Here is a 26613-nt window from a genome sequence, read left to right as displayed (position 1 = left end):
CAACGCCTGGCAGGTTCACTGAACGCCAGGGCGGACAAACTCAGCCGCAGGTGCATGATGGATCACGAATGGCGTCTTCACTCGGACGTGGCGCCAGTTCTCTTTCAGCAGTGGGGAGAGCCTTGGTTAGATCTATTCGCCACCGAAGAGAAAGCGCAATGTCATCAGTTCTGCATGTTTGAATTTCCAAGGCAGCACTCGCTTGGCGAAGCTTTTCGTCGCGAGTGGAGTTGTGGTCTCTTGTACGCCCTTCGCCTATACCACTTCTGCCCAGAGTGCTAAAGAAGATCAGGCGCGACCGGGCCCAAGTCATCCTTGTGGCTCCGGACTGGGCTCGAAGAGTATGGTATCCTAGCTACTAAGTATGAGTATCGATCCCCCGATCCGACTGCCTCTTCGGGAGGATCTTCTGTCGCAGCAGCAGGGGACGGTCCTCCACCCAAACCTGTCCAGCCTCCACTTCTTTGCGTGGAGATTGAACAGCGGCATTTTATTCCTTTCAACTTGCCTCCTGAAATTTGTGATGTCATTCTGGCAGCCAGGCGTCCCTCCACTAAGGTGGTATACGCCTGCAGGTGGAACAAATTTGTGGCATGTTGCACAGCAAAGGCTGTGGATCCCCTTTCTGCCCCTCTTTCAGAAGCCCTTCTGTTCCTTCTTTCTTTGGCCCGCCAGGGCTCTGCTCTGGGCACTATCAAAGGTTATCTTTCTGCCATTTCGGCCTTTCTAAGGCTCCCTGATCAGCCCTCTCTTTTCAAGTCCCCGGTTGTAAATAGATTTCTCAAAGGCATTACACACCTTTTCCCTCCTATTCCGTTTGTGATGCCACAGTGGGACTTGAATCTGCTTCTTACTTATGTTATGTGTGCTGCTTTCGAGCCCCTTCACATTTGTCCTCTTCGTCTCTTGACCTTGAAGACTGCCTTCCTGGTTGCCATCACCTCCGCTAGGCGAGTGAGTGAGCTCCAGGCTCTTTCTTGTAAACCTCCCTTTCTGTTGATCCATCCGGACAAGGTTGTGCTCAGGCCCCGCCCTTCCGTTTTGCCAAAAGTTGTTACGGCCTTTCACATTGGGCAGACCATTAACTTGCCCACCTTCTTTCCGTCTCCGCATCCTTCCAGAGAGGAAGAGAGTCTCCACCATCTGGACCCAAAACATATGCTTTCATTTTATCTCAACCGCACACAACAGTTCCGGGTGGATGACCAACTCTTTGTTGGCTACTTTGGCACCAAGAAAGGTTGGGCGATTCACAAGAGGACTATCTCCTGCTGGGTCGTCTTGTGTATCAAAGTCTGTTACTCATTAGCTAAAAAAGAGCCTCCGGTGGGGCTGCATGCTCATTCCACTAGAGCAACTGCAGCCACTACATCATTGGGATGTGGTGTCCCCCTGCAAGACATCTGTCAGGCAGCCACATGAGCCTCGCTGCTCACGTTTACTAAGCATTATTGCCTGGACAGCCAAGTCCGGAGAGACGGCTTCTTTGGCTGTTCTGTTCTCCGTGACTTTCTGGTGCGATCTTGGTTCGCAGACCCACCACCGGGGTTGGTATTGCTGGGGTATCTATTCTACGGTAAGGAATCTATCACTATGTGTTTCTTTCGGATAAATAAGTTACTTACCTTTGGTAATGATATATCTGTAAAAAACATTAGTAGTGATAGATTCCTTACCGCCCCACCCGATCCTCACCGTTCTGCGTACTGATTTCTAGGGTTAAGGTAATCCGCTTCAGGGCCCTAGTTTCAATGCACCAGTGGTCAGCATCTTGCATGGCTCGGCGTTCCTGGCGCGGAAAGTCGTGTACAGAACTGACGTCAGCGCGCGTGGGCAGCGTCTAAGTAGCACCCGCGATGTCATCTCTGCGACCACGATGCCAACGACTGACGCGGAGCCGCACGACGCCACCTACTGACGCGCAGGGGTACTGCTGACGAAAACTTTACGGATCCAGTCTGACGCCTGGGGGTAATTCTAGGGTAAGGAATCTATCACTACTAATGTTTCTTACAGCTATATCGTTACCGAAGGTAAGTAACTTGTTCATTTGTACAAATGAGTTTAGAGATGAAATCCTCCAGTGATACTGTATGCCATTTTAAACGAATACCCTTTAATTTGGAATAAACGCAGTTAGTGAGATTTCCATTAGCCTCTGGGTTGTTCATAGTTATATTCAGGTGGACCTTAAGGGGATTATGATCACTACAGTAATTGCTTACAATTTAAAAACTCCTAAAAATAGGATACAGTTCAGATAACACCACTATAAAATCAAGTGTACTGCCGTTTGCACTGCCATGAAGGTTGATATGTCCTACATACCTGTTTTACTGAAAAATACCAGGCCTTATTTCAGTAGTAATCTATTAATGATTCTACCGTACCCAGAGTGTAAATAATTTGTCATTTTGTTATTAGCCGGATCCTGATAACTGCAGACTTGGTGATCACTAAACTTGCAGATTGTTACGTGAAAATCCCTGTCCCAAATAAAAAACATTATACGCGTGTGATCTATAAAAGTCTTCCTAGAACTCTTCAAGCTATTCTATTTGACTCTGTATCATAATTGAAGATGTTATAATACAAGTTTATCAGTTGAATATCAAAAGGAGATTGGAGGGCAAGGATGATTACTAGGAACACTGGTGAGAACCACACCATATTTGCCCGGAGCGTAGTATTCTTGATAGAAATAAATGTTGCTCAGCCACCTTAGGTTCCTTCTGCATTTGAAGGTGCCGCATGTTGGAAAAAAGAAAAGTAACCATCTGTATAAAACTCCTCCCTAATCCGTGTCTTCTGGCAGCTTATAATATTGAACTGTTTAACAAAGGATAGCCAATCATCATTTAAGAGTTTGGTACGAGCTCCAGAAATATTCCAGGAGATAAAAGAAAAACACTGTGCGAAGTCGACTGATTAAAGACTTAAATTATCTTTGACCGACTGTCCCAAATTTAGAACTACATCAGCACTTAATGAGTCACTATGATTCACTCTAACAGAGGAAGCTAAACCTGGACGCTTTGAGAGTCTGCTGGTGGGGGAAACTCTAACCTCCAGAAACCACCGCTAATGTTTCCTGCTGTGGAGGAGGGCCTCCCGGTTTCATCGCCCTCACACTCAAAAGCGCATTTGGACCCGCTGCGTTTTGGGACTCTAAATGTGGCTTTTGCACAACCATCTTACACTCAACCCATAGATCACTTGGTACCACTGTGTGAAAAATGGTGTTCAAGTCTGTTCAGATCCTTTGAAATTTTCACAAAGCTATCAACCTGTGTATACCACTGGGCAGGATTCTCTCTTACTTTAGGAACGTTTTTAGTGAATGTTGCAAGACTGCGTCTACTCCATAGCACATGAACATACCATCCACCTAGTATCTCCCGATTAGGGAATGTTAAAGCCTCATCCGGGGGTACTAAAGGCGGTTTATCATTTACCTCTCTAGTATTTGATTGCTTCTTTTTGTTTCCCTGCTTCTTCGCCCATTTGCACTTCAATTTGTAAAAATCGCTCCACTTAACCAGTTTGGCAATGTGCAACTTCATTCCTGAATAGCGCATAGTAACATTTCCCTCGTCATCTAACTGTGCGCTGAAACTTTTCTGTAATGGAATAATCTTGGAGAACCTATACTTAGTATTTATTTGCTAATTCTGTCAGCTTCTCATTTGTAGTAGCCGCACGCCTTGTAACTTCCTTAGTCAGGTATATCATCTCATTTTCCGGTACTTATTCAAACGCAAAATATCCAGACATCCCCAAATGATTCCTTCCAATTCCACATTAGCACATTTAGGGGTCTTGCCCTTTTTTGACTTGTGGATAGTCTCTCTGTATCTCCTGTTCCTCTATTATCCGGAGTTTTCTCAAACCATGGGGGAAAAATCTAACTTGCAAATGGTCCCATTTCCACCTGTGCTATTGGTGTTGTAATCCTTCTCCCTTTTCTTAAAGTCTGAACATTCTAAGGTGGGATCGAGGCAACAATTTGTGAGTTTTGCGACATTGGGATAATCCTTTCACGGGTATCCTAGTACAGATGCTGGAGCAGCAGATTTCAGAGCAATATTTATTGGTGCAGATGCAATGAAAATTGCCAATGTGTGAGCAGATACAACTTGTGACACTGGTGCAGAAACAGTCCCAATAGAAGCTGTAACACCTGGAGCCATTAAAGAAGTGCCTACTTTAACAGGTGCATCTGCAATTGAAAGTGTTGGAAGTGGTCCCCCAATCTGAATTACATTTGTGTTGACAGGGGCTGTGGCCACTGGACCACTTGAGGTTGTAATGTTATCTGTACTGGTCGATGAAGCAACATACAATGGTGGATGTGAGGATAACAGAGCATCTAAAATGCCATCCCCGGAATCACTAGCAGTTTTTCCTGCAGTCTTCTCATCTTCATTTCCCTGCATTCGATTAATTTTAGTATTTTCTGTTGTCATTGCAGGGTACCTTTTCGTCCCTCAACTACTCATTTTTTCCATCGCTGCTGATCTTCATCCCATTTAGCATCAGCGTAATTACACACTGCTCTCTTTGCTCTATTCAAATATCTTTCTTCCTCTTTGGTATGAGCTGCATGTTCCCAAGCATTTAATGCTTTATGCACTGCAAATGTAGGAGGTGGTTTCATCTCAGATAGTTTTTCTCTTAAATTCTCAATAATTGTAAATCAAATGTACCATATTGTGGAAATCTTTATGCTCCCTCTTTTTCAGTGATCTTGTGCCATTGACGAAGCCACAAACATGTATGGAGCCCTATGTTTGTTGTCATATAATAACCTTGTGTACCTTCCAGTGGAACCTCCTCACCCTCACGGACAAGGATTGTCAGTTCACCTCTCAATAAATCTCTAAGGGTGTTAAAACATTTCATGATTACGACAATTCAACAATGAATGAGCAAAACTTGATTTGATCAATTATTTTCAATGTTTATGTTCAAATCACAATTCAGTACAGATTAATAATCGCTTTCAATCCCAACTCAGTCTTTTCCTTCGTAAACCTATTACAACAAAGTACATGATGACTCACCAGTCAATCCCAGCGTGATACTATGCACAAGTTGACCTATCCCAATGCTTTACTCTGATGCAGTGGTTCACCCTTCTTTACAATTTACTAATGTGTTAAATTCCAGAACTTTAAACAAGCACAATAAACAAATAACTATTGCCTGCTGCACTAAAGGATTCAAAGTAGTTTATTCACACACGAACAGTCGGCAATGTCACCTCCCCACTTACACAGACACACTCGCACACATACACAAAATGTTGTTAATGGTTTTATGAATATTGCTGAAAGCAACTTGGGTTAGTTTTGATTCCCTGAAAACTTCACTAATGCTGTTTAATTTTGAACTGCAATTGCAATGTTTAAATGCAGTGTGTGTTTAAGACTGAAGTACCGCCTCCTGTCTACAGGGGCAGAGCTGAGCAAAAGTATAAACATAGTTGATGAAACACAGGTCCCCACAAGGCAATTTTTGAAAAAGTTGTAAAAATTGACACAGATGTTCCTGAAGCCAATTTGTATCATTTTAAAGACATTGCCTTGGGGGAACTTGGGTTCAGGTCCCCACAGTGCAATCAAGTACCCACACCATGAGTGCCCACAAGGATAGTAACACAACCCCCCCCCCACCCCCCAACACACAAACTCTTTCTCTCTCTCCCTCTCTCAACCAGAGGGATATCCCCTTGACAGATATAGTTTCCCCTTTACCCAATAGGTTCTCCTAATACCAGTCCCTATTAGTACAATCACAACAATTTGTTAAGGTCCCTATCTAAATTGTGTAGTCAATGGTACCACACAAACCGTCACCACAAAACCTTAACAGATAAGTAATACCACATTAGCTCTTCTTTATCTGTCTTATCCTATCCCAGGATACTGGATTGCACCGAGTCTGATAACAACTTTAACTGCTCAGCTTCAAACACATGTGCACATGTAAACAATAATACCAAAGAAAAAGGTGCATTATTTTCAACACCATCTGCTGCACTGCTTAGATGAGGAAAACGCTCCTCGTGAGTAAACCATTTGTTTTCAATTAAACCAAAGTAATCCATAGTGCTCGCATTTTGTTTAACTTCAGTAATCCATATTTTCTGTACTTATGAAATCACTGCGGAGACAGAAAAGTTGAACTTGAATGTTTTATTCTTCATTTTCAAATGTCGTATGCTGCTCATCCAAGCTTTAACATAGACATGTGTAGTCAACTTTCTTTTGAGCCGGTACAATAAAAACACCCAATGCATTTCGAACTATTCTAAGTTCTTCGTCAGGGGTACTGTGAAAAAAATCAGAGAAAACTGCTTAAACAACTGCTCAAAAACAAAGCAAACTAAAGACTTGAAACTGAAATCTTGTCCCCATAACCTCCCCTCCCTCACAACCCCCATTGACCTCCCACTTTCTTCATGAACCTAAACAATCTCGTCACAAAAACGGGTGAATCAAATGATCTACAAAACCCTTACAATGTTACTACCAACCGCAAAAAGCAAACAGTGTGCATTTACCTTAAGCAACCATAACCAGCGGGTTAACGTCTACTTTTCTCGCTTCTCATTCGAAAAAGAGATCAACTTTTCTCTCTCCCACCATGGTTTTATTCGAAATCTACTTGCACATGTTTCCCCAATCAATCCCTAATTGAGTCCAAACCCCGTGGCCTAATTAGACTCCCTTGCTCGAAAAAAAGAGCTCCTGCCTCCATGTCCCATAATACACTGACACAGTTGCCAAAAACAGTGAACCCACGAACCTGAAAAAAACTACGTAATAACAAGAACAAATAAACACCAAAGTACATGAAAATACATGCAATCATAACGTGTTACATAAATCAATACAATGTCGTGACTTAAAACAAAGTTCATGATGTGTAGAGCAGCCCTTTAAATTCCAATGATGCTTCCTCTCCAATAAGATGTTGCGCAGTTCAGGCTTCATGCCACTTTTAAATCATCCGCTCAAAATTCTACGATGTAATATTGTCCCCACAGTGATGCTTATGTTACACTCTATCTTTTTGTGCGATATTTGTTAAACCTCTGGGGTGCACCTCGCATACGGGACGAAAGAAGATTGCAGAGCAAGAATAATAATTGCGGGTGCACTCCTTCCCTTCCTGGGTCGTTAATTTTTGCTTTGACTGCGAGATAAGTGCGTGCATTACAGTGCTGTGATCGTCCCTACACAGCATATCAATGATACCAAAGAAAAAGTGTCAGTGTATTATGGGACATGGAGGCAGGAGCTCTTTTTTTCGAGCAAGGGAGTCTAATTAGGCCACGGGGTTTGGACTCAATTAGGGATTGATTGGGGAAACATGTGCAAGTAGATTTCGAATAAAACCATGGTGGGAGAGAGAAAAGTTGATCTCTTTTTCGAATGAGAAGCGAGAAAAGTAGACGTTAACCCGCTGGTTATGGTTGCTTAAGGTAAATGCACACTGTTTGCTTTTTGCGGTTGGTAGTAACATTGTAAGGGTTTTGTAGATCATTTGATTCACCCGTTTTTGTGACGAGATTGTTTAGGTTCATGAAGAAAGTGGGAGGTCAATGGGGGTTGTGAGGGAGGGGAGGTTATGGGGACAAGATTTCAGTTTCAAGTCTTTAGTTTGCTTTGTTTTTGAGCAGTTGTTTAAGCAGTTTTCTCTGATTTTTTTCACAGTACCCCTGACGAAGAACTTAGAATAGTTCGAAATGCATTGGGTGTTTTTATTGTACCGGCTCAAAAGAAAGTTGACTACACATGTCTATGTTAAAGCTTGGATGAGCAGCATACGACATTTGAAAATGAAGAATAAAACATTCAAGTTCAACTTTTCTGTCTCCGCAGTGATTTCATAAGTACAGAAAATATGGATTACTGAAGTTAAACAAAATGCGAGCACTATGGATTACTTTGGTTTAATTGAAAACAAATGGTTTACTCACGAGGAGCGTTTTCCTCATCTAAGCAGTGCAGCAGTTGGTGTTGAAAATAATGCACCTTTTTCTTTGGTATCATTGATATGCTGTGTAGGGACGATCACAGCACTGTAATGCACGCACTTATCTCGCAGTCAAAGCAAAAATTAACGACCCAGGAAGGGAAGGAGTGCACCCGCAATTATTATTCTTGCACATGTAAACAATAGACATTACTAGAATGAAAGACACATAATTTCTACACAATAACGGAAGCTCAACATAGAAAATTGCAGCTTACAACCCATGCTCAGACCTCCACTACTGTGAGCGGATTTGGAACTGCAAACTCCTTCAATCTTCAAGTTTGGCCTATAGACTTAAGGGCCATTGGCAATTCTAACCGTTGGCTCCTTTCCTTCTGTGACAGTAACGCTTCTACCACTTGCCAAAGCGGGGACTCTTCGTATCTGTCTTCGAGTATAATCATTAAACAACCCTGCCATTGGTTGTATGGACCTTTGTTCGCCTACAAGAAGAATTGAGAAGGAGCAATCATTGTACATCAAATATCATGAACAGTGAAGTCCATTTTGGGCTTCTCAAGAATTATTAAAGAAATATGGTGTGAGTTAAAAGGTTTTATTAGCAATTAATTCAGATCGATGTATTTATTGAGTCAGTATTACTATTTAGTTATCATCATTACAGATAAGCAATTAGTCGGTATTTCAAAACCATATAAAATATCACATTAGTAAGGATTACAAATAAAAAAGAGAATATACAGCAAGTGTGTTCCATAAAAGAAATCCCTAATCTAAATTAATAAATGTTTAGGCTTGAAAAGGCAATCTCTTCAATAAGCAAGGCAAAGTGTCAGTTTCAGAAACCCAAATAAAAGGTTCCGATAGCTTTGGCACTTAAGCAATGGGGAGATTGCAAATCTGGAAAGTATTCTCCGCTATAAATCAGCAGACATTCCTAGTCTCTGGGTGAGAAAGGGAAGGGCTCAGAGGAACATCTCCTATCCAGTCCTGCTCTGCCCTTAACTAAGGAACAGACACTAATATAATTCTGCAAAAGCATAATTGAAAATAATAATTGCATTCCCTGTACCCAACAATCAATCAATGCTCAGTAAACTTTGGGAGTATGTAAACTCCCTAGTTTCTCACGTCTTCACAATGAAGCACAGATGTGAGTCCTTGAAATAATACACTAGACACATCTTGTGGTTCAGACAGTGCTTCCCAAGAGTCGAGTTTCTTGCCATCTCCTCTACTCCCGGTGAGAACCTCACTATCAGTTGTCTAATGCATACCAAATGCCTATTCGCTACTTTAACGAAGGCTTCTGGAAAGTTACAGCACCTGCAGTGGAAGAGAACATTTTGTGCAAGACAACAGTTTAAGGCGAAAACAAGCCTTTTAACCCTAATGTAGTGCTTAATTTGAGTCGGTGGTTTCCGGTGCCCAGCACCTGCACTTAATCATCAACACCAGCACTTTTCATGAGCACCAGTTAAGGACACATTAATTTCTGGTAGGCACAGGGAGATTAAGTGATTTGCTTAGAATCACAGGATGTTGAGCTGATGCCGAGACTCAAACAAGGTTCCCCAACTCCAAAGTCGGCAGCTCTGCCCATTACCCCACATCCTTTCCCCACTTTCTCGGTTCTGTTTCAGGCTGCGCTAACTGGAGAAATGGGCTGTTGTATGCTGCCTCCTGACAAGAACCTCGGCACTTCGTTTTTTACAAATTAACCACTGCCCTAATGTTTAATCAGCATTTTAATATGGCATCAGTAGTCAGGCTAACTTAAGTCAATACATTGTGTTACGTCATTTGTGTGCTTAATGCCCAAGTATGATTACCTACTACAAATTTGCATTTACTATACATGTTAATCAGCATAACATTTCTTTTGCACTTTCCAGTAAAATGTTTTTTAATTAGCAAAATGAGGAAATTTGCACCTTTCGTTCAGCTATCCTAATGTTACCAAGACTTACATAGCAGTACGTTTTTTAAGAAGGAGTTTATCAGAATATGGTCTGTTCGGGAATACAGAATGTGTCTGTGTGAATAAAATGTAGTATTCGAGTGAAGAGCCACCAAGAATCCCCAAGTGTTATGACTTCTTGTCCATCAATGATAATTAACAATGCCACTGTGGTATAATAGTTTTTCTCAAATGATGTCAAGTTATCTCTTGATTAAAGACCACATTAAAATCGCAACAGCGCACCCTTTCACTTTCCTACATTTGTAAATCAGTCTGTCATAGGTCAGCAGAAAAGTCCCTCATTCCCAGAGTTGCATGCATAAACGGAGAGTAAGGCTTGAGCACGAATTCCTTTGTCTCCATGTTGGAAAAGATTTGAGCTATTTTTATCTTCAAATGGGCCAGATACTGAGAATGGATAGTGTTTGTAGGTCAGAAAAACACCACCATGAATCTTTCCTTGTACTCGTGGACAGTTCTGTTGATTATAAACTTGGCGTTTTAGCTTTCTGTTGACTAATAGTTGGTGTCATCTGCAGCCCTTACTTGTCACTCTTGCAGATACTTGTACATATTATATTATTCTCTTGGAGAGTTAAGACCTCTCAGAATTAAAGAGATCATCCACTATTTTGGTAGCCAGCCGGGCATGCTTGCAAGAGTTACTTGTGCAATTTGAATTTTTTTTCTGTTAAGTAGTCTCCTCTGTAGATCAACGAAAAGACCTTCATATTCTTTCCCGTCTGTCATCGTGTCAATAAAATAATTCATCCATTTTCTGATCCACTCGGTACGAGTATTCATGTTTTAACTCAAATTAATAATACGCACCGCCCTCAAAACATTGGGCAAACCTGCACAGTAGATAGCTTACTAATAATGCATTTAATCAACAACACCAAATCCATATTAATATGAGATCCTGCCATTTGCCCTTCTGCTGATAGGTGCAGGCACGCAGAATAATCCGGTGTGCTGGCAGGAAACAGACAGGGGTGCTTGAGTGGAAAGTGAGGGAAACAAAATCGGGACTGGGGCTCCTCGGATTTTGCTGGAGTCCCAGGATGGACTCCGTAAACATTTCAACAAGTGTGTCCTCTGCCATGAAACCAAGCGTACCTGCTAAATATCAGTGACTTTTCTGGACGACTGTTTGAGTGCTCTTAAAGGTGGATAAAATGTATACCAGGAAATCATGTGCTTATTTTTAAATGTTATTAAACAAATTATAGTTTGGTACAACTCTGGCAATATTTTCCATAAGTTATGAATAGGAGCATGCCTCTATTTAGTTGTGTCTGTCTCCAAGTTTCTGTATTCTGAACTTTTCCAAAACCTGTCTAGCATCTTCAGTGTGCAACAGAATGCGTTGAATAGTATATTGTTTTTATGTTCCACATCCCCCAGGCACATAAATATATTTCAGAGTTCAGGAGAACACTATTTATCAATTTTGTTGTAGATGAATTTACATACTTTAGCAACCTCATTAAAAGAAGACAGTGGCCTAGAAGCATGTCTTAATAAGGACTTTGACAGCTATAACCGCTGTTAACAAACCACTTTGAAAAGCTTTTATTTTATTTGCAGTTTTATATAGAGCATACCTATAGAGCATACCAGAATGGCCAACCTCCGTAGGCTTTACATAAAATGCTTGCTGAAATTACATAACGCCCAAAAAGTAATACTAAGCAATATCTTTTTGGGGGGGAGACGAATGCTATTGGTTAAAACAACAAAAAAGAATAGAAGAGGAAGAAAGAAAATATCGTAAAAGTTGTACGATTTTTAAATGATGCAAGACACTGGCTACAACACACGTATATTTAAAATAAATTGTTTGATGAACCTAGGACTAGACGTTACGTTGCAACAGAAGAATTTCCAAAACCTTTTTGAAAGCAAAATAGAAGTGGTGGTCTTAAGAGGATGAAGGAACTTCGACATCTTATGGGTACCCTCAGAAAATAATTATACAGAGCTCTTTTTAATGGCTGGCATCTCGAGAAGAAGTGAATCAGTACAGCACAGGGAACCAGTGCCTCCAGAGCAAGTAAGCTTGCCCCCCCGGTTGGCATTTTGAGTTTGCCATGTTAGTTTATGAATTAATTTGGCTTTAAACAAGAGGTAATGTAAATTAATCAGAATTGGAATCGTATGATCAATTAGTTTTCTCCCTAGAGACTTTCAGCCGTACGGTTAGTGATATAAAATTACTTTTCTAAAGTTTCCATAGTCTACCTTTGTGACTGTACCACAATTTAGAAACCCTATTCAGGTATATGAAATTTGAACCTTCGATGTGGCCTCACTTGTAACTGAGTATCTGTTGATAGGCTATTAATGTGTGACTAAAGATTGAGTGGATCAACTATACAGGGGTGGCTGCTCCGTTGGAGCGGGTGAGCGTCGCCCCACTTAAACCCCCCCCCCAAAACCCCATGAAAATTAAAATAGTAATTTATTACCATTTTATTTCTCATCCATGTCCCAAGTTGAGCATCAGTACAGGTGCGGGGGCGCTGCTGAGTGACGGCCAGCCACACATGCACACTTTAAACATCTCTAACCCAGCTGTTTTAAGACAGCTGGGTTGGAGTCAGTGCAGGCCTCAGGGCGCTGTGGAGTGCCGAGTGAGGCCACTCCCTCAAATCAGAGCGCTGCTCTCACAGCATGAGCAACGTCCTTGCCGGTCATGGGAGTTCCAAGCTCCAGCTTCCAGTTCCTGTGGAGGTCCGAAGCGGAGGGCATCACATTCACCTGGTACGTTTTTTTGTTTGTATTACTTTTGTTTTGCGTGTACACGTCCGCTGCCCCTCTCTCCGTAGATGCCAGCCGCTACTGCAGTTAGAGTTTTGCAGAGCAAGAGCTCTTCCAAAAGCTGACAGGGTCTTACTCCTTTAAACATGTTGTTTTCCTCTAGCTCATTTGAAAGTGGGGCACTACAAAGTTTCCAATGACTTAGCCTCAGCTAGCTCTTCCATCAGATGCCCTTGACACAGAAGTCTGTAAGCTTCAACTCTACTGGGTCGCAGTTGTGGTAGTGGCTCCACCCTATTTAGTGTGGATACACTTCCATCACAAAGATCCCCATGGGTGGCGGTCCTGTTCCAGGGGGCCATAGGCTGCGTCTAATTGACCCCATAAGAATAATATCAAGAATGAAGTCTACAGCTTTGGCACATATATTGATCAAAGACTTACAATCAAAAAAGTACATGAAGTCCTAGAATTTGTTTGGTGTCTTGCAACATGGAGTAGAAATCAGCAAAAAGCTAGCTTATGCAGGATTGCCTTGGCTGAGCTGTGTGGTAATACTTGAAGAGAAAAGCAATTTCTTAAGGGGAAGATAAATATTTGGCAAAGGTGAGTCTCCCCAGCATAGTTATGGTAGAAACCCTATATTTCTTTTAAGATCACCAGGGAGTGGGTGCAAGTATGAAGCCCTGGAATGCTCCTTGTGCTAGAGGTCCCTGACTTGAGAGCGTTTTTCCTATTTGAAGGACTGGCCTAGAGACAGGTTTAAATGTTTAGTGTGCGTTATGGCAAAATCAAAAGGATTCATGAATAAAATACATGCATAGCTACATACCTACAGGGACTTTTGATCAGTCCTCTAGGTTGTTCAACTGTTAGTCACATTTTGCTTTTGCTTATTGCGGCATAAAGTATGGGAAGTGGTTCAGTCAACTTCATCCATAGGACGTCTTGGCTCCTTTGCATTGTGTGTGGTCATTTTCCCTAATCACATGTGCACATCCACCTAAATAGCAGTAACAGTGGTTGGTCAACACCTATTTCATTCCATTCTTTATCCTTTTAATTTTCCTATTCATCCTAAGGTTTACACTGTGGCTGCAGGTTGCAGTAATGCAAAGCCATTAGTACCTTCTCTTCATACCATTTTGAATGTTATTTTTCAATGATGTGCATTAAAACTAAAAAGTATACCTGCCTGTTAGAAAGCAAATGTGCTATTATATTAAAACTCCACCCTATTGTTGTATTTTTTATTTTTGTTATTACAATTGTATTGTAAAGAGTTGGCTGCCCTGTTTAGGTGTTGGCATTCTACCTTATTTTTGTTCTTTTTTGTGTGGAATGTGCATACAAATATTTTTTTTTATTATAAAATATCCATCGCACCAGCTTGCCAAACCATGCTGGTTATTTGTAGCACTCGATCTGTTAAATAGGAGGAGAACCAGTTCAGTACTGTTCCATCGTTGGAATTTTAAAGTTTCCACTGACACCTTATGGATCTCTATTTCAAATGATGTTGATACAGTCGAGGAGAATAAGTAGACCAAAGTCACAAGAATCTCCAATGAATAAGGCATTATCCACTACATGTAGTATCGTCGTCTCATTACTACAGCCTCTTCTAAATCCTGTTTAGAGATCACCCAGTCAGTTATTATCTTAAAAAAAAGAAATTCGCTGCACAGTACAAGATTTTTGTTGCCAGAAATTTGGTGTTGTGACTGAACCAAAATTATTTTGTAGAGACAGATTCAAGCTAGCAGTTTTTTTTGGGAAGTGAATGACGCTCTAACCATTCGTAGGCAATCTGTGACTTCTCCCTGAATGAAAGAGGAGTAAATCAAATTGGGTCAGGTGGTGGACAAGGTGATGACCAATTTCTTTGATAAAGTTCTCTGGACTTGCATTGGTATAGTTGTTTTGTTAGAAGGTATCAAATTACATACTTTGATACTGTTTATTTTTTTTCTTCCAAACATCGTTAGATTCTTATAATTTACAATTGTTTCAAATTCCAGCTGAGCCTTTAATGTAAAGGTTAGTAGTTGGATCAGATGTGAATGTTTTTGAAGATTCAAGTTGTGTTTCTATGGAGTATAGTCATTCATAATATAAGACACAGCATCACTGTAATAGGAGAATATGAAGCTAACTTTTGTGTTGGTGCTAGAAGAGATTCTCAAGATTTAAATCGTCATTTTAAAATTTTTAGCACGTTTGTTGGTTTATATTGCTCTGCATACGGAACTTTAGAGAATAGGAGAGACAATGGTAGTTGAGGATGGTTAGATGCGATAACTGTAATCAGTCCCTATGTATGGATTTATCTTTAACAAGGAGAAGGTGTAAAATAAAACTCTAGCATACGTAGAAGCTGAGCAATGGATAGTCGGGTCAGTATAATGAAGTAAAGTGGAGCGCTGTGAGAGAGCAGCATCATCAGTATTTAACCTATATATGTTTGAGTTACTCAGACTGGGAATGTTCAATATTGATGTAAAACCAGTAGTGAGAATGTACCCATGTAACATTGTAAGGTGTACATCCATCGAACTCCGTGCATGGCCCGACAGAGGGCTAATGAGGTAGAGCGGCTTTGATCTCCACTCATCCCACAGGATTGTAGAGTTCATATGCTGCACTACTTTTAAGAATAGCAATTGAAAATCAACATCTTTATTTACTCAAAACTGACACTTTTTGTTTATCACCCTTACTCAGATATTGGAAAGGCTTTTTTTCTTTTGCTCTGATACCTATTTTCCCCTGTTACACATTATCAGCACTCTTAATTGTTGGGCTTATGGAGCTGCTCTCTGCCCCTTCTGAACCTGAAGGGAGTTCACCTTATAATTTTTCAACTTGATTACGGCAAGTCGAAAGCCATGTCCTATTTGGAGTACCATCAGAGCCGTGGATCTAAGAAGATTTATGCAGATGCCCTTCATGTCCAGAAAATGAACTGCTTGGACTTGCACCACATTCCCAGAGAGTTGCAAGACTGTACAAAAGCTCAGGGACAGAAAAGCAACATTGATCTTAGCCCTCATGGAAACTTGATTTTCAGACACAAAGTCCTCGAATGGTGAACCCCCACCACAGGATCTAAAGGGAGCAAAGCAAGGGAGCATGTGTAAGTGGATATTTCTCAACATTAAAGGCTGATGGTCCCAGAGCTCATATAACCCCTCCCTAAAAGGATATTTTGCTTTCAATTGCCCAAAAACTCCATATGGCTTTCTTAAATCCACTGAAACCTGTTTTACTGGTTGACATACCGCCAACAACAGCCTTGTTGTTGAGTGGGAAGGATAGTTTGTCATCAGCTTGTCAAATACAATATCTTTAAAGTTTCTCTCATCAACCACTGTGCTAAGAACCCATCCTATAGCTAAAACATCTTCATCAACAACCCCCCTTGTTAACTGCATCCGGAGCCATTGGCAACAACCACCTCATCATCAATGATCAAATGATTATTCTTCACTTTGTCAACAAGCGTGTCACAGCTACCCACCCATTGGTTACTTCATCATTTGAAGCATCAGAAAACACATTGTTAATGAAGTAAACATGTTCAAACCCTGAAGTTTGGTTGCTTGCAATTTGCTTGTCATCCCATGTTGACAACAGAACCAACGTTTACCGTAGTTTCACAGATGCTGCAAGACCAACCATGTCACCGGACAACAGACTGTGACTTGCTGGAGGTACCGTACCCCATACATTTACATTATAATTTCCTGTTACAAGACACAACATGAAGCACATGTGAGAAGACCTCCCATATGTTGAGCCCTGAAGAAGTCCCTGGTGGACGAAACGTGCTGGCTACCACTTTTGTGTTGTGATTTTAAAGAAAAATGAATGAATAAAGAATAAAAGGAATTTTGGAAGAAGGAACGACTCCTTCATTTGTTGTCCGGAATGAAATTGTCCTACTGTCTTTATTTATATGATATGGACTAAGGGAATATGTATCACACATATATATATATGACTAGATAGTTGTATGCTGAACCATCTTCAAGTATTGGTTGGAAATTTATTTGCCTATATAGAGGTGTAGGGAGGTCACATCTCAGGTTCTTTGCACCACTGTTTAGCTTAATATTACTTTCATCACTCTGTGTGGATGGGTGCAGGGCTAGGGTGCCTTGACCCTTCTTTGTGTTGGTTGATTTGTATTAAGTTAACTTCACCTTGATTGTCATAACCCTTTAAAGCTCATAATTAGCCTCTCAATGTTAGTCCAGTGTTGCGCAGGTGATAGAACCCTTGCCCACACATTCTGGCATGATTCATCTTTGTTTTTCCCTATCCAATTATCTGGGAAAGCAGTCTCTGAGGGATCCACCAGATTGCAGTTCTTCCAGTGATAGTTCTGCCATAGTTGTCCATTTGGAGTTACTCTCACCCTATTGTCTTCTGGTGTTAGGGGAAAAAAGGTTATTTCCATTGCTATTTAGTGTTGCTTGGTGTTGGGGGAAAAAGGGAAGGCTGCTTGTTCTAGTTCAGCTTCAGGCTAATTAAAATATGTTAGGGTAGCCCAAGTAATTTTACTGGTGCCTTCTTGTATCATGGTTAAACACAGGTGAGACATGTCATAAAAATTTGCATCTTTCTGCGCTCATGTTTGGGCCTATTTCTGGTCATGTGCATTTATCAAGATTTATGGTACAGAGATCCTGGTTGTGAACGGTGTGCTGTGTGTACTTCAGCAACTATGGATCAGAAGAACACAAATATTAATCATTGCATCTCCTGTCAGCATTTTCATCACCTTTACCCAGATGAATATAGAGTGCTGTGTAGTCATGCCAGTGGCTGCGACAAAGACAGACCCAGAAAGGTTTCCTGTCAATCTGGAGAGTCAGCTGTTTAAGTGTCCCTCAAATGGTCTGCAGTCCTTCACATTCTTGCCCAAAATGGATCCAATTCTTGGTGAATCTCCTCAGATGACATAGGAAGTTACACAATGTATTTGACTGAGTATCCACAAAATTTGACTTCTCTTTTTCTGCTATGGAGAAAGTGATTTCTCTTTGACTTCAAAGATAAGCTACTGAGATCAGTGAAATCAATACCCATTTTTGAGACAAAGGCCTTCTTTTCATGAGGACGTGGTTATGTCTGCCTTCAACATAGCACGGCTGGAAAAAAAGTACAAAGCCCTGAACACAACACCAGCATACATGCTAAACCAGATCATGGTTGACTCTGTCATCTTGACCTCTTCACAAGGGAGGTCCAGAAATCCAGGGACTCCTCTCATGGCACCTCTGAACTAGAAGGATAGGAAGATTGAGGGATGGGGGGAAAGGTTAAACACGGCCGGAAGATGGATGGAGAAAAGGTTAAACTCCTTTGTAGCCACAGTAGATAAAACTGTAAATGAGACTGCAGTTGTGGCACACCGTGACCAACAGCATTGGAAACAAATAGCACCATTTACAGACATGAAGAGAACCACATACAAGCAAAAGCCATCCTAAAAGAAGAATGTACTGCCAGCTTTTCCTTTCCCACCCTTGCCACTCAGGTGGAAAGCGGGATAGCTAGTCATCTGGCTGCATAGATTTGTAAAACCTCTGACCGATAGGTGGTGTATGTTCAGTATGGCTGTCCCATCAGTTTCACAAAAAAAGTTTCTCCCTCGCCTGTAAAGAGGGAGAACCACCAACATTTATGACATCTTGAGTGTGTTACTGAAAGAAGAAATAGATAACTTAATTAATCCTCAGAGAGGCAGGCATCTGGTGACTTATCAAACACTTTGCAACAAATAAACTTGAAACAGATATCGGAAAAAACTGGTTTTAAGATGGTCATGCTACAAAACTGCCTGGTATTGGGTGACGACCTTCCTTTAATTGATCTCCAAAACCTCTACTTTCACATACCAAAATATACCGCCCACCACTCGTATGTGTTTTGTGGTGCACAGCTACCACTGCCTGTTCACGTTTCTGCTTTTCAGCATTAAATCAGCGCCTCAAATCTTTAACACGTGCATCACTCTGGTTACACCTCATCGCTTGGGAAATCAGATATTTGTCTACCTGGGCAGCTTGCTATTGGCAGTTTCTTCGGTACAGATGGTGGTGTTAAAGCCCATTTGTCATGCAGCTCCTGGTCTCTCACAGTGCAGAGAAAATATCCCTGCCTCTACCCAACAAATGCTTCGAGGATGTTGTAGGATGGCAGGCAAACCAGCTGGGCGTTGATGTTTCTATCCGTGCACAAGTTTAAAATCTGTAGTTTGTTTTTTCAGTACAGAGCAGCTCCCCCTAGTTCTTTGTATACAAAGATGTTTGTGTCCTACATGTAGATGCTCAAGCCTATGCACTTCATTGGCTCTCTGCTGGATCATACAATGAGATGAATAGGGTGTATATAGCAGCTAGCATTCTGTCAGTGCTATTATAGCATTTTCTAAGTTTATGTTTGAGTTTTTTAAAGCGCATGGCTGCCCGAGGGCTTCCCCGCGCTGGTGAGTGCTGAAGTAGATAACTGTGCATGGTAACGGGTTAGTGGGGGAATAACCAGGTCTTGAGTTTTTATCCTAAAAGTGAGTTAATCTTCTAGTCACCTTATACCGAGTGGGAGACCGTTCCATAACTTTGGTACCAGGTGTACGAATGATCTTCTGCCCCATCTCGCCGTTTCAACTCTAGTAGTGCTAAGGAGTTGTTGAGAGGATCTTAGGAGTCTGGCTGGGGAATAAGAAGATACCAGACCTCTGAGCTTAGCTGTACCTTTATTCGTTATGGCCTTGTGTGCAATGCAAAGGGATTTGAACTTAATATTTGCTTCAATTGGCAGCCAGTGGAGCTCTTTCAAAGATTCTCTAACTGGAACATAACTTGGGACCTTGAGCAGAAGCCTTGCTGCTGCATTTTGCACCAGCTGAAGTCTTTTTATTATATAATATGGCGAGCCCACATAAAGAGAATTAGCATAGTCCAAACAGGACACTATGAGGGCTTGAATCACAGGTTTTTTTAAATGCTCTGGGATCAGTGCTAAGCAGCTGCCAGACAATTTTTTTGCTTGATGATCCATCATAAGGGCTCTGTCCAACTACATTCTCCATTTTCTTATAGGGGATTTGCGATCTGGGGGTACCCCATGCAATTTGGCCAGCTTTCCAGAGGTCTAGGTATGACCATGTTCCCTAATATCATTAGTTCCGTGTTTTTTGCCGTTCAATTTCAAAAAGCAGTTCGTCATCCAATTGGCCATTCTTCCTACGGAGGAGTCCAAGTCTGACGAGTATTATTCAATTATTTGTACTTATGAAAGGTGCAAATACTGTCGATCCGCAATTTCAGGGTGTAAATGTTTCATTTATCAATCTAATCTGTGCAAGCAGTACTTAGTATCTCTCACAGAGGTCCAACCATATTCATTTCCCCTCACCCCCTAAGAAGTCTTTTGTTTCCTTTTTTTCCCTTTCTCCCTGTGGCCGTATGTTCCAACTTGATGCACTGTTGTTCATTTGTTTGCATATTTCAGAATGAGCAAAAATAGCCCACATCTCAAGCCTTTTTTCCAAAGTGTAGGGTTTTTGCATACGTGGGAGCTTAGTGGAGTAGAGATAGGTTATCAGATATGAATGTTGTTTTTGGCCTGGACCAGGAAGACGGTCTAGAGGTTGGAGTGTGAAAATGGCACTGAAGTGTGAGAGACGAGAGCACTAAGTGACAGTTATAGGAAACCATATGATGGTGCTGTACTCTTGGGTTCTACCACCTACAATGTTGGTATTTGTATGTCTGGGCTCTGCCTCTTTAGGAAAGAGGCAACTTTCTTTCTTCATTTGAATGATTAGCTCTGTGCAACCCAGTAGCAATACTTGGTGCCACCTAAGGAGGGGAAAGGGAAGTGTTAAGCAGGGGGCCATTTGTTTTACAGTGTGTGATGACATTTCATGTGGGAGATGCTTAGAAAACACAATGTTTACCAACTAAAGTTAGTGGGTGAAGGCAGTTCTATTGGATCCCTGAAACTACATCGAAAACACTAAGCAAAGATGTACATGTGGAAGGGACTCTTAAATGGTTGCTCGGCAGAATAAATAATACAGAGAAGCCGCTGTCAAAGTGCAACCACAAGGCTGACCACAAACGAAGGGTAAATTTAAAATGATCAGAAGACATATCTGTAATACGAGTACTGCGCCCTTGCATCCATCTTGCAAATTGAATTACACATGAAGTTTCTGGAGAACTTAGCATGTGTCTACCTGACCAGACGTGAGACAAATGCTTTGAATAACAAGACACAAATCTAACAATCCCTGCTTTTTCTAATCCCCTAATCCCAGTGACCATCCCTTTTACTTAACTTTCTTTTCTTTCGCAAATGTACTAGCAGCAATTCTAAACAGACGGGTGTCATTGACTTCCCAACTCTTGCTGTACTGCAATACTGAAGGTCATTTCGCCTACAAATGCACTTGTGGTTCCTGGGAGCACCACCTACTTTATTTCTGATACCTGTGAATACTATTCTCACTGAAGTGTCTGCGATTTGTATTATGGATCTATTTGAAACCACCCACATCTTGTGCAGTTCTGTAAAATAAACTATTATCAGATTTTTTTTTTGTGACACTGAAAATTAGATTTTCACTATTTTAAAACCTCAATGTAAACGTTAAACACTATTGTGGAACATTGTTTTATCTGCTTATTTGTCAAGTTTTATTCACACCTCCTTTTATGTGCGGAATTCTAGGTCAGTAATTCTGGAGATCCTTGGTCAAGCTGGAACCCAAGTGGACCAGAAAGTACACAGGTGCAGAAAAGCACCACTTCGAATCACTGGGATGCATCTGCCTCATATGGTCATCCGCAGGCCTATCAAGGCCCAGGTAAAATGTATTTGTTCACAACTATCATGAAATAACTATTACGTCAGTAAATTGCTGTAGGCTGTCTTTTGTCAGCAGATGTCAGCACATGAACACAGGTGGGAAGCTGGATTACAGTTAAGACTGTTGTATTGAACAACTTCCAGTCCTCCCTGCAAAAAGAAGGGGATTCATGTCCTGAATTCTAATCTGGAACCTTCACTTTGTCTTCTATTATTTTTTTTAAATCTTCTTCTCTGCTATGATGTTAATGTAGTTGACGCTGCTAGCCTGACTATGAGCACAATTAAAAGCATGGTTTAAAATGTATTCCATACATTTTGCTTCATTAGCACAAAATGTAAATGTGTTAGCCCTTTTCGAATACAGTTTTGTTTCTACTGGGTGCTAGTTAGTCTTGCCAGTACTTTCAGGGGTACTTACACATTTTTATGCACCATTGAAATGTTGTAGCTGGTCAGGTTTTTAGGAACTGAGCTACTGCATACAGTTTGTAACTTGAATCCAAGATGAAATGCGAGGAAAATGCAGCAAGTGGCAACCTGGCCAGTTTTGACATAACCAAACCCACCTTTCAATCAACTGGACACAAAACAAACATCCCCTGCTTTATCTACTCTGCTTCACTTCTTCAACTGAACATCTGTCTTACTTACCTCCACAGCCTTTACCAAATTAACTAGTGGTAAGTGCAAGCACCTCAAAAGAGATCGTTCTCGTCAACTTGCCCTTGCTCGACAAATTGTATTATTGGAGGACATTTCTCCTTCAGCAGCACCATTGAAATATGGATGGTTGGTGCTCTGTTTTGACCTAACAATTAACAGGAGTTTCCAGGTGCCATGAACTTAGAGATAATAGGCCCAGAGAAGACTAAGTGACCAGAGATTGGCTAAAAGGAACATAGGTGTTGACTAAAAGTGCCTGCGCAGTGTTTAGCAATAAGCATCAGTGTCCCATTGCGTTCCTATCAGGGTGGGTCGGCCCTGCTGATTGGTTGTAGACTACACTGCGAGAGAGGAAAGAGGACAGCAGTTTGGCAGAGCTCAGAAGAGGGATCTTAAAGAGAAAAGACAACTTTTTGCCTCCAGCCATTTCATCAGAAATAGCCATAAATTATACAGCAGAGTAAGGCAACAAAGCCCACTCCTCGAAGTGAAATATAAAGAGCATCCATTTATCATTCTACTTAGTAGGATGGAAATGGAGAGATTGGAAATACTTACAATTTAGCATTGGCCTTTATATGGAAAGCGGTGAAGTATGTGCTTTGCGAAATTGGTCACTGTACATAGAGGCCAAATCCAGCCAACAGAGGGCACTGTTTGCGCGAAGGTGCAGGACTCGGACCTCTTCAGAAGATGTTTTAGCACAGCAAAGAAGAATTGAGGATGGTGATACTGTACCACACAAGGAAATAGAGTAATATGGACCAGGGGTGAGGCAGGGTTTGACTTTGTGGCAAGCTGCATGATGTCCGCACAGCTGTGATTGCAAAAACCTTGCTAAATTAAAGCATCTTTCATTGTCAACAATATACACGTTCAACATATTATACAGACAATATAATCTCGAAGCTTTGAATTTTTTATTGCGGATAACTCTCTGCAATCACGCTGTGAGTGAACATGATATACAATAATAATGTTTTGCTTTTTGATACATCATATACATGTCATCATATATATACCAATGAGCAACAATGAATTTCCATAGTTGTTTCCCTTTCCAATGCATTTCGGGATGCAATATCCCTTCGTCAGGGGAACTGAAATGAAAACATAAAAATCGTAGTTTAACACACAGGGAGAATTTCCTAATGATTTGATTATTGAATGTGACCAAACCCCTGCTACGGGACACTAATGGCGTGCTGGTGTAAAGTGTATCAGATGATAAGTCGAATGGTGTCCAGTAATGGCCTGTGTAAATGACAAACAACCAACCTACACCATGTGCTGAACCTGCTCTGTTCACCTGGTGCCCAATAAACAAGCGTACTACCTTGTGCTTTAATAAACACTAATGTGCAATACACAAAACTCTTACTTACCAAGTCAAAAAACGACTGAACGAAACTGTGAAAAAACAATAACCACAACTGTTACTAATGAAAACCTCACGTGTAACTCCAAATACTGCGCGTCATGATACTTAAAGTACGTGAATTACCTCAGTGGCTAAGGCGTAATGCAGACGTTCAGACAGGCTGTCTGCGATGAAATCCAAGGAGTGTACTTGAGCCTAAGAACGCAAAAGTACCATCGTGAATCACTGGTCCAAGGAAAACGCAATGCCCTCATCAATGAAGATGCTTTGAATCTCACCTTCCCCTCGATGAACAAATGATGACAAAGGATAAAGGTCCTTGGGCCATATGTACAAATCACTTTTGCGGTCACAAAGGAACTGATTCGCAGACCTCAGCAGGCCACCATCCCTATGATGGCTGTGATTCCTAATGGGTTGCAAACTGTGGCCTACCTCATTAATATTCATGAGGTCATTCGATTTGCGACCTACAAGGAATCCTTTAATGAAACTCAATGATTTTCATACATTAGGATACCGATTTCCTAATTGCGATTAAGATAGAATCACAATTAGGAAATCGGTATTCCTAATGTTTGTACATCTGGCTCTTAGTCCTTTAAGTGGATACTGAGGAATTTACTTTGTAAGCACGTTTGGGTTCACTTTGAATTTCTGGTTTTAGACAATTTCACTTTCTTGGTGCTTGACTGGAAAAGGCATAGTTAAGAGTTATGGATGTTTTTGCTTTTGGGATTTTGAGTAGTAAACAATATTTGCTTTTAGTGTCTCTTGCTGTTTTTAGGATGCATAGTTTATTCTTCGACTTCCAGGGTAGCCCTTAACAGTATCCAAAAGTGTTAAAGCTATATACTGAAACAATATGCAAGGTTATACTAATTGCAATAGGGTTCTATACAAAAGTGGATTAATATAACATATCTGCATTCAAAAGGTTGGATGACCAATCACCATAGCAAGAGCCCTCACCTCCTGTTTTCTTTTAGTCTGCAAATTCTCCCAAAGAGGGGTAGAAAAGAGGTTGAATAAGCTTAATGAGTGTCTGTGCAGCAGAATTTGGCAACCCAGAGTGTCCCTGGGCCTGTGTTCTCTGGTATGTATGCTAGATGGAGAGATCAGACCATTCAGTGACTTCATTTGGACAAATGCTGAGAAGGGCCGGTCCCTGGGACAGCAATCCGCAATGTAGAAGCAACAGGTCGGAGGAAAAATAACAACAATTATTACCATCTTTTTCTCACAGATTTATTTTAACAGTTTCCTATGAAATGAGAGAAGCATGAGGCATAATAGAGAGGTAAGAGTTATGCAGACAGGCAAGAAGACAAGGAGTTATCTGGATTCCAAAGAGAGATGTAAAAGTTGAGTTTTCAGTGCATTTCAGAAGAAGAAAAAGTTGGGAGCAGCTTCTATGTTTGCAGGGAGAGAGTTTCAGAGGTTAGTGTCTGCACCTGAGTAGGATTGATCCACTCTTAAGCAATTTTGAATAAGGTGAGGTGCATATGCCCTTTGAAGATCAAGTTCTGTAGATATATTTAGATGTTTGGTAAGGTATGAAGGTTTCTTTAGGTGTAATGCTTTGAAGTCGAATCAGTAAGATATTAGATTTGGTCCTTGCTTCAATGGGGAGCCAGTGTAATGGTCTTAATATAGGAAGAATACGCTCAAACTTGCCAGTAGAGATTATACTTGCTGCTGATCACAGAGTAGCTTTCAGTGAGCTGTGATATGGTGCTGGTCTACTTACGCCAGGATGGTATTGCTGAAGTCTAGAGATAAGATAATTAATGTGTGATGAAAGATGGTGAATTGGGCAAATCTGTTGATGTTTGGAATGAGGTCAAGTTTGGAGTCCAGTGTGAAATCCAGTGAATTAGCAGTTGAGTACATTGAAGGTGAGAAATCATCAACCTTAAGCAAAGATAAAAGATTGGGATCAATCTGTTTTAATGTTTGGTGATTATTAGGAGACATTTGTTTTTGTGAATAAAAATTTGGTGTTGAACAGAAGACCATCCTTAGAAGGGGAAGTTTTTAGATAAAGCTGCATATCTTCAGCATATTGATGAACCTTTTCAAAATCAAACTCAGCATTTTGAAGACAGACGTTTGACATTGTTGGTGCTATTATAGAGTTTTGAGAAACTCCACAGGATGTTTTTTTCTTTTTTTTTTTCTTTTTATTAAGACAAGCAATAAACAATACAGATATACAGGCATTGTAGTCATCACATGTTTGGGCTCTGTTAGCATATTGCTACAGTGCTTTACAATTATTAGGTCGGCAATATTTATTGGGGGACGTGCAAACTCCACAAGATGCTTTTGCCCTTTCAAAAATGTGATCCCAGGTTTCCAACTGACAGTGATTAGCTATAAAGGATGAGAACCAACCAAGGACTGGGCCTTAAAAAGATAGTCATGCTGTAGGGTACTCAGCCGTCCTTCCTTGATCAACCATGTCAAGAGTTGCTGACAGGCCAAGCATCGCTATGGTCTTATAAAGCACATAGAGCCCTGGTCCCCATCTTTTGGGAAAGTTTGTGTGGTCTGTTAAGCCAATCTTTAAGAAGGAAAGAATGTTTTAACCAGTGGATATTGTGGTTACCTCCGAGATTGCTGAGCCCTCCCTTGACTGCCAGTGTGATTATACCCACTATATACGAGCTGTAAAACCAGAAGTGGTCTAATGCCTGTCCTTTAGATAACCATTGCAGTCACACTGTTGTGAAGATGACTCCTCCCAGAAGCCATGATGCCACTCAGAAGTTAATAATACAGGTGGGAAGTATCAAGTGTTTCCTCAAGAGGGATCCAAGTTAGGAGGAAGAAACACCAACATCAAAACGTCCGTGGCAATCTTGTTATGTTATGTTAACGAATATTTGGTATAGCGCACAACTCGTCCCCGATGGGGCATCTCAGCCAGGGTAAAGGAAAGAGCCAA

At 41.1% G+C, this 26613-nt stretch overlaps 1 protein-coding gene across 2 annotated transcripts in view; it reads left to right on the top strand.

The window, feature by feature from the left end:
- Window positions 1-26613, top strand: part of SNX9 (sorting nexin 9) — a 730362-nt gene that overhangs the window by 393847 nt on the left and 309902 nt on the right. For both annotated transcript variants that reach the window (XR_014963143.1, XM_085612219.1), the window contains one exon: window positions 21479-21614. Coding sequence is in view for 1 of the 2 variants with exons in the window: in XM_085612219.1 (XP_085468345.1) it covers window positions 21479-21614 (136 nt within the window). In the remaining variant the exon portion in view is untranslated. The remainder of the gene's footprint in view (window positions 1-21478; window positions 21615-26613) is intronic.

This window comes from Triturus cristatus, chromosome 6, assembly GCF_964204655.1.
Source record: "Triturus cristatus chromosome 6, aTriCri1.1, whole genome shotgun sequence".
NCBI lineage: Eukaryota > Metazoa > Chordata > Amphibia > Caudata > Salamandridae > Triturus > Triturus cristatus.
The sequence above is the reverse complement of the archived record's forward strand: the minus strand, read 5'-3'. Positions and strand labels throughout refer to the sequence as shown.